At 38.5% G+C, this 9580-nt stretch overlaps 1 protein-coding gene across 1 annotated transcript in view; it reads left to right on the forward strand.

Moving 5' to 3' along the window:
• Positions 1-831: 831 nt before the first annotated feature.
• Positions 832-9580, forward strand: part of snx30 (sorting nexin family member 30) — a 31690-nt gene continuing 22941 nt past the window's right edge. Inside the window, exon 1 of the mRNA XM_024136265.2 lies at positions 832-1135. Coding sequence (XP_023992033.1) covers positions 989-1135 — 147 coding nt within the window. The 5' untranslated portion in view covers positions 832-988. The remainder of the gene's footprint in view (positions 1136-9580) is intronic.

Genomic DNA, 9580 nt, shown 5'->3' on the forward strand with positions numbered 1-9580 from the left:
AAAATTGATTGATTGATTGATAATGAAAATATGTATTTTTTTTTTTACATTTAAAATGTTTTCCTGGTTCCCCTTTACCATCACAAAGTGTAATGGATCTATACTATAGTTTAGTTGGGAACGGTAAAGCAACATATTGAAAGCCAACCGCCATTAAACCTCACAGAAGTGTACTAAACTCTATAGGGAAGGAAGTTTAATCATTAAGTAGACATTTCAGATGTGTCCATATAAATCAAGACTATTAGGAAAATCGTTCTTCTTGCAAATCATGTCAACGTTTTAAAACGAACTATTACATGAATCTGACTATCCACAATAACCGTATCATTGTGTGTCTGTATCCCCGATTTGACAGCTCCAACGCAGTTACACCACTGAGGTATTAAAGAACTGAATTTCCGCGATGCGGATTGAATAGAGCCCCAGGACTCGGCTTCAACAAGCCGCACAAAACGCCCTGGATATTCTACCCTGCCTTTTTGCTGCTTGACTTACCCGGTGCAGGCGACGCCATGTCAGAAAGACTGGTTGCAACCTAAACAATATAAAACATACATAGAGCCCGCTATGCTATCACAGTGCTAGCTAGTTAACATTTTCACTGGGGAAAGACGAATCGACCACGGATAGCAGCTGTTTCAGATTTTACCCATCGTTCAAATAGCTACACAACTATCACAGATAATGGTATGTTTGACTTCAACTAAACTACTTTGCTAGATACAGAAACAAACACCGCTAAATTACTTTTTACTGTGTGTCAACAAAAGTCACGTGATTGCTCATGGTGTCATTACTTCCGGTAGTGTTATTGTACTTCCGAGACTGCGCGGTGCAAGTCAGCTGACAGCTTTTGGTTGCAGCTAGAGTGTCCAGCATTTGATACACGGGATTGGAAATAATCACACACAAGAAATATCATTCCTGGCCAAAAAAATAAGATTTTTCCCGGAAAATCTGTTCTCGGATTCCCATCTCTTGCGCAATGAGTGCTGGCACCCCAAAATCACTTGCATCGTCCGGGCAAAAGCCCATTCAGGAGATCTGTCATCCGCTTGGAGCCGAGGAGACAGCGGCAGTCCTCACACCCAGTCCAGATGTCGGAAACACCATTACCAGCATCGAAGGGAAGGTAAAAAAAATAGATATAGATCGCTAGAAAAGCGAACTAAATAGATAGTTTGGCCCGTATTCCGTACTTTCATGTGCTGAAGTAGTTTTGGGATGATAGATCGTCTAGAATAGGGCATTTCCATCTAAAAGGACACATGAGCACCAACGAAGTTCGTAGGAACATGTCAAATGAAATGTAATTGTCTATATTTTTAAAAAGAAATTAAGGCATATATACATTTTTAACCATTTTCCATCCTAAAAATTAAGAAGAAGCAAAGGCTTTGGTCTCTTGTCAAACAGATGGAAAAGAGATCTTAGACAACATCTACCAGAAAAAGTCTTAAAAGCGATTAGAAATGCATTAACTCCTTAATGTTGATGTAAAGCCCCCTGCCAACTAATATCAACAGTTGTATTGAGTTTTGGAGAAAATATTTGCCTTCTGTACGTTTATGAAACATTGACTTGTGAATTGCAATTTTGTTACCAAAAACCCACATATGTTTAAGATATTTTCTAATGTCTCTCCCTCGTGAGGAGGGAGGATAATGAAAGTTCACAGAAGAAACAAGTAAAGGTAGACCTACCAATTAGTTAAGTGTTTTTACAGATATCAAGCTTTAAAAAAAATAAAAAAATAAAGTGATTAAAACTTGTAATTGTGTTATCAAATCGGTAATGGAATTACTGCAATTTAATTTTCTGCAATGGGAAATCACAGTAGTCACAAACCACTGTTGGGTCACTTACTACTGCCCTCCCTTCCACTGACATACTGTTATGTTCAGCTCATAGTGTCTCCTGTTACTGTCCTCTCTTCTACTGACTGTTATGTTCAGCTCATAGTGTCTCATGTTACTGTCCTCTCTTCACTGACTTCTGTTATGTTCAGCTCATAGTGTCTCCTGTTACTGTCCCTCTTCTTCACTGACTGTGATGTTCAGCTCATAGTGTCTCCTGTTACTGTCCTCCCTTCACTGACTGTTATGTTCAGCTCATAGTGTCTCCTGTTACTGTCCTCTTCTTCCACTGACTGTTATGTTCAGCTCATAGTGTCTCCTGTTACTGTCTCTCTTCTACTGACTGTTATGTTCAGCTCATAGTGTCTCCTGTTACTGTCCTCCCTTCCACTGACTGTTATGTTCAGCTCATAGTGTCTCCTGTTACTGTCCTCTCTTCCACTGACATTCTGTTATGTTCAGCTCATATCTGTTTTCTTTCTGTTGTCTGGTGGTCAAAGACTGAAAACCCTCACTTTGCCGCTCTCTCTCTCTCAATTCAGTTCAGTTTCAATTCAAAGGGCTTTATTGGTATGGGAAACGTGTTAACATTGCCAAAGCAAGTGAAATAAGTAATCAAAATGAACTGTAAACATTACACTCACAAAACGTTTCAGAGGAATAGAGACATTTTAAATGTCATATTATGGCTATGTACAGTGTTATAACGATGTGCAAATAGTTAAAGTACAAAAGGGAAAATAAATATACAGAAAATATGGGTTGTATTTACAATGGTGTTTGTTCTTCACTGGTTGCCCTTTTCTTGTGGCAAAAGGTCACACATTTTGCTGCTGTGATGGCACACTGTAGTATTTCACCCAGTAGATATGGGAGTTTATCAAAACTGGGTTTGTTTTCTAATTCTTTGTGGATCTGTGTAATCTGAGGGAAATATGTGTCTCTAATATGGTCATACATTGGGCAGGAGGTTAGGAAGTGCAGCTCAGTTTCCACCTCATTTAGTGGGCAGTGTGCACATAGCCTGTCTTCTCTTGAGAGCCAGGTCTGCCTACGGTGGCCTTTCTCAATAGCAAGGCTATGCTCACTGAGTCTGTACATAGTCAAAGCTTTCCTAAATTTAGGGTCAGTCACAGTGGTCAGGTATTCTGTGTACTCTCTGTTTAGGGCCAAATAGCATCCAGTTTGCTCTGTAAAGAATTTACCAAAAAAAAACAATGTGTCAAGTAATTATCTCTTTTTCCCTCATGATTTGGTTGGGTCTAATTGTGTTGCTGTCCTGGGGCTCTTTGGGGTCTCTTTGTGTTTGTGAACAGAGCCCCAGGACCAGCTTGCTTAGGGGACTCTTCTCCAGGTTCATCTCTCTGTAGGTCATGGCTTTGTTATGGAAGGTTTGGGAATCGCTTCCTTTTAGGTGGTTGTCGAATTTCAAGGCTCTTTTCTGGACTTTGTTAATTAGCGGGTATCAGCCTAATTCTTCTCTGCATGCATTATTTGGTGTTTTACGTTGTACATTTTTATTTGTATTTAACCTTTATTTAACTAGGCGAGTCAGTTAAGAAACAAATTCTTATTTACAATGACGGCCTATCAAAAGGCCTCCTGTGGGTTACGGGGGTGGGATTTAAAAAAATGTATTATTAAATATATATATATATAAATACAGTACTTTGCAAAAGTTTTAGTCAGGTGTGAAAAAATGCTGTAAAGTCTGAATGTTTTCAGAAATAGACACGTTAATAGATTATATTTATCAATTACCTAAATGCAAAGTGAGTGAACAGAAGACAAATCTACATCAAATCACTATATGGTGTGACCACCCTTTGCCTTAAAAACAGCATAAATTCCTGTAGGTAGGCTTGCACAAAGTCAGGGATTTTGTAGGCATATAGTCAGGTGTATGATTAAACAATTATACCAAACAGGTACAAAGGATCATCAATTCATTATGTAAGTTGAAACACAATCATTAACTGAAACAGAAACTGCTGTGTAGGAGGAATTACAACTGGGTGAGGGAACAACCAAACTCAGCTACCAAGGTGAGGTTGCTGAGGACAGTTTACTGTTAAAAGTCAAGACTGAGCACAGCAACAAGACCCAAGGTAGTTCTACTGCATCAGTAAGGTTTCTCCCAGGCAGACATGTCAAGGCAGACAGGGGTTTCCAGATGTGCTGTCCAAGCTCTTTTGAAGAAGCACAAAGAAACGGGTAACGTTGAGGACCGTAGACGCAGTGGTCGGCCAAGGAAACTTACTGCAGCCCCACATCATCACACCACCTCCTCCATGCTTCACGGTGGGAACCGCACATGCCGAGATCATCCGTTAACCTACTCTGCGTCTCACAAAGACACGGCGGTTAGAACCAAAACTCTCAAATTTGGACTCATCAGACCAAAGGACAGATTTCCACCTGTCTAATGTCCATTGCTCGTGTTTCTTGGCCCAAGCAAGTCTCTTCTTATTATTGTTGTCCTTTCGTTGTGGTTTCTTTGCAGCAATTCGACCATGAAGGCCTGATTCATGCAGTCTCCTCTGAACAGTTGATATTGAGATGTGTCTGTTACTAGAACTCTGTGAAGCATTTATTTGGGCTGCAATCTGAGGTGCTGGTAACTCTAATGAACTTATCCTCTACAGCAGAGGTAACTCTGGGTCTTTCTTTCCTGTGGCGGTCCTCACGAGAGCCAGTTTCATCATAGTCCTTGATGGTTTTTGCGACTGCACCTGATGAAAAATCTTGACATTTTCCAGATTCACTGACCTTCACGTCTTAAAGTAATGATGGACTGTTGTTTCTCTTTGCTTATTTGAGCTGTTCTTACCATAATATGGACTTGATATTTTACCAAATAGGGCTATCTTCTGTACACCACCCCTACCTTGTCACAACACAACTGATTGGCTCAAACACATTCAGGAATGAAATTCCACAAATTAACAAGGCACACCTGTTAATTGAAATGCATTCCAGGTGGTGACTACCTCATGAACCTGGTTGAGAGAATGCCAAGAATGTGCAAAGGGTGGCTACTTTGAAGAATCTCAAATATAAAATATGTTTTGATTTGTTGAACACTCATTTGGTTACTACATGATTCCATATGTGTTATTTCATAGTTTTGATGTCTTCACTATTATTCTACAATGTAGAACATAGTACAAATAAAGAAACACCCTTGAATTAGGTTTTGTCCAAACTTACTGTAAGTACAACTTTTGTATGGCTGACACCTTTAATGAGAGGTCTAATGCTTTAATATTTAATGTCTGCCCTCCAAAATTCATATTCGTTATATAAATAGGTCCTTTTAATTTTGTCTGGCTTGCCATTCCAAATTAAATAGATTTTTTGGGGCTCATGAATTTTTTATACATATTTTTTTTCAGCCTTATTCTAAAATTGATTAAATATTTTTCTCCCCTCATCAATCTACAGACAATACCCCATAATGACAAAGTAAAAACAGGTTTTGAGATTTTTTTTGTGCAAATGTAAAAAACTGAAATGACATTTACATAAGTATTCAGACCCTTTACTCTAGTACTTTTGTTGAAGCACCTTTGGCAGCGATTACAGCCTCAAGTCTTCTTGGGTATGACGCTACAAGCGTGGCACACCTGTATTTAGGGAGTTTCTCCCAATCCTGTCTGTTGTGGTAAACCTACTGGAGAGCTCTTCTTTGTCTACACCCATTCAACATTGTTCACACCCTATTAAGCCTTAGCCCAACCCATCTCTTTAAGGGTTTCACATGTGCTAAACAGTGAGTACGGTAGTGTACTAAATCCATTTTTAAGGCTGGTTTATACTATGTCTATCGACATGTCTGTAGCTATACAGTTGTCGCAGTGACATCATGAACAGTCTGTTGTCATCCTACATCAAACTAGTTGTTGTCATTATAAACACAAAAAGGACAGTCTGCCTGGTGCTCCAAAATAGCATTAATGTTGAATTATAACTCCAATAAACCCATCCGTTTAAAAATGAATTTAGTATATATTAATCTAGAAAACCTGGCAACTACAAGCAACTTTTTAAACTACGTTTTGGTTCGTTGCTAACTTGTTAGCTAGCTAGCTAGCGTTAAGTTAGCTGGCTAGCCAGTTCAAATATTGACCATGTCACAACTGACAACGTCTTCACTTAAGGTCATTTTAATTCATTATTACAGGAAAATAAACTCACAATAAGATCATTATTTACAAGTTAATGGCGAGCTAATTACAGAAAATAGTTTACGGTTGTGGGTGTGACAAAATAAAAGCAGGGTATTCTACCGGAGAATTTAAGAACTTGGACACGGTATCGTTGGCCTGACGTTGTATCGTAATCTGATTTTGGTGCAGGTCACGTTGTTCTTCAGGTCACGTTGTTCTTCACATTACCGTCTCTGATAAACACACACTATATCAAATACAATCTAAGTGTATTTATCACAGGCACAGGATACAGAAGGTGTAAACAGTACAGTGAAATGGTTACTTATGTAGTGGATTGTTTTGTTAAGATATGTATATATATATATATTTTTATATTTCCCATGTAAAAATAACCTTTAAATTACTAAAATATCAACCATAATATTTTTAAACTATTAAAATGCTTAGAATTGAGGAAATTGTACCTTTTTTCCTCTTGTCTTTGTAATAATCAGGAAGCCTGAGAGAACAATCCGAGTTGATGGTGAGTTTTTATATTCATGAGCTCACCTTGACCTACAGCTGCCTTGTGGTTGTTGCCAGGTAACAAGGTAAACAAAGGGCCACGTGTCATTGATGACCAGGTAAACACATGTCATTCCCAGCCTACTGTTAAATATCAGACAAACTGCAGTAATTAATTACACAATACACTTCACTGATACACTTCCTCATCAGAATGAGTGGAGCCTGAGACACCTTTTAGAAGCTTAGACATAAGAGAATGTACATGAAAACAGCATTCTGGACAATTTATTGGTGCCTATGGATTAGCATTAGAAATGACAATATGTTCAGAATTATATTTATTTTTTATTTAAGTTAAGAACAAATTCTTATTTACAATGATGGCCTACCCCGGGCCAAACCTGGATGACGCTGGGCCAATTGTGCGCCGCCCTATCACGGCCGGATGTGATGCAGCCTGGATTCGAACCAGGGACTACAGTGACACCACTGAGATGTGGTGCCTTAGACCGCTGCGCCACTCGGGAGCTCTGTATTGTATGTATGTATTTGATCATTTACAATCGACCAGCACAGCCAAAATATTGATCAACATGAAAACATGAGAAATAAATGTGAGAATAAATAGTGAGACATCATTTGACAGAAATCGAATTTAGAGCCATAAGCCATACTATAGGCACCCTGCCGCCCTACAGTGTGCAGGACCCATTGATTCATACAATTTGTAACGCTCATCTTCCATCTGAATGCTTGAAGATAAATAATACAAAGTAACAAAATCTGATATCATATCACGTAAAAGTGAATTACTTTGTCTTTAGGAAACCAACTAAGAGATTGATGGGAGTGGGAGAGGAGGGAGACGAGCTTCAGTCACCCACTAGTGAATTACTTCAGCACAATTTGAAATATGCGATATTTGGTTGTGCAACAGTTTTTTTTTTACAATTAAACTTTTAAATGTTCATTTTTTTGGAAATGTTTGTGTGCCTGAAATCCTCAATTGATGTAGATTTTAAATGAATAACTCTGACTTACAGTATCTTAGGGTCCGTCATCACAGCATATCCCTCCTTCTTTGCCTTGGGAAAGCAGATCTTTTTTGTATCACACCACTCCTGCTGCTGTTGGTTGGGAAGCAGACAGAGTAGATGTTGAATGTTCTAAAATGTCTGTCATTATTTCTTGATGATAGTGGAAAGACAAAATTAGATGGTAATAACCTCCGCCCTACCCCATTTTGGAATGGCAAAATATGATTTTCAGGGGTAAATTACAAGTACGATACACATCACAACTCCTTTTTGTGGGCAACATTCCTTCAGGCCAGCTGTGTGCTAGCAGTTCTCAGACTCAATGTAGGGGGCGTAGGGATGGAAGAACAGCAGCCATATAGTGACTATCAGGAAAACTTCTTACTACTATAGGAAATAAACCGTTCACAAGTCAAAGTAGCCACGGTTGCGTTATCTAAAGTTAGCCCCCCCCCTTTCCCTCACAAAATGTTGGCTACTGCGTCAGACTCATCAAACTATGATAACGTTACTTACATTTATATTCAGCTGTAATCACTGTCAAAGGTGCTTCAACAAAGTACTGAGTAAAAGGGGTCTGAATACTTATGGAAATGTGATAATTACGTTTTTTTATTAGCAAACATTTCTAATAACCTGCTTTTGCTTTGTCATTATGGGGTATTGTGATGTCATTATGGGTTGTTGTGATGTCATTATGGGGTGTTGTGATGTCATTATGGGGTGTTGTGATGTCATTATGGGGTGTTGTGATTGTCATTGGGTTATTGTGATTGTCATTATGGGTTATTGTGATTGTCATTATGGATTATTGTGATGTCATTATGGATCATTGTGTGTAGATTGATGAGGGGAATGTTTTGGGTGTGTGGGGGGGGGGGGGGGGGGGTCAGGGACCAGTAACTTTATGATCAAACTTTATCAATGTAGAACCAACACAAATTTTTCATAACCTGGTCATTCTACTTTGAAATGGTTTCATCCAAATATTTTCGAAGTTGATGGAAAAACTTGATTTTAACTTCTCTGAACCTTTTTTTAAAGCTTTTAAATCAATGGGTTTTTTGTTGGACATAAAGTTACATTTTTAAAGTGGGAATCTGAGTCAAAGCGTCATTCCGTTAGCTTAGATTTGCCTCCTAGAAAACCTACACATCAGATGTTTTGTAAATGCTCCCCCGCTTTGCCACACCACACATCTCTTTTACTTTGTAGCTGAGTCTACATCAACATTGACAGTTGACACCTTGGAATAAATCTGGTGAGGCAGAGATGTCGGGACAGTGATTTCGTCTTGATAACTTGTCTTGTAGCTACAGCGATTTCATTGACACCATATGACACTAGAGGTGGTTTACTACCAGCTTGTAAAGAGCAAACTGTATCCTGTCTAATAGGCCTGAATAACACAGATGAGATGGTGCAGAGCTCTCATTTAAAGCCATCAAAGGGCCTCTTTAATAGTATTATTTCAAAATGGCCTCCTTTAATAGTATTATTTCATAATGGCCTCCTTTTAATAGTATTATTTCAAAATGGCCTCTTTTTTAATAGTATTATTTCAAAATGGCCTCCTTTAATAGTATTATTTCAAAATGGCCTTTTTTAATAGTATTATTTCAAAATGGCCTCTTTTTTAATAGTATTATTTCAAAATGGCCTCCTTTAATAGTATTATTTCAAAATGGCCTCCTTTAATAGTATTATTTCAAAATGGCCTCTTTAATAGTATTATTTCAAAATGAATGAAACACAAATAAAAACAAACATCAATTTGGCTACTTTCGTTTTTTTGTAGGTTACTGTTTCAGCGTGGGATGTCGGTGGCAGTCATGGGGCCCTCAGCCAAATACCTGACAACACCTGTTCTGTGTTGTCACCTGGGACATCTTGTCATTCTCTACCTGTTCTGTGTTGTCACCTGGGAGCATGCTTGTCATTCTCTACTGTTCTGTGTTGTCACCTGGGACATCTTGTCATTCTCTACCTGTTTGTTGTTTCCTAT

This window comes from Salvelinus sp. IW2-2015, unplaced genomic scaffold, assembly GCF_002910315.2.
Source record: "Salvelinus sp. IW2-2015 unplaced genomic scaffold, ASM291031v2 Un_scaffold845, whole genome shotgun sequence".
In the NCBI taxonomy this organism is placed as follows: domain Eukaryota; kingdom Metazoa; phylum Chordata; class Actinopteri; order Salmoniformes; family Salmonidae; genus Salvelinus; species Salvelinus sp. IW2-2015.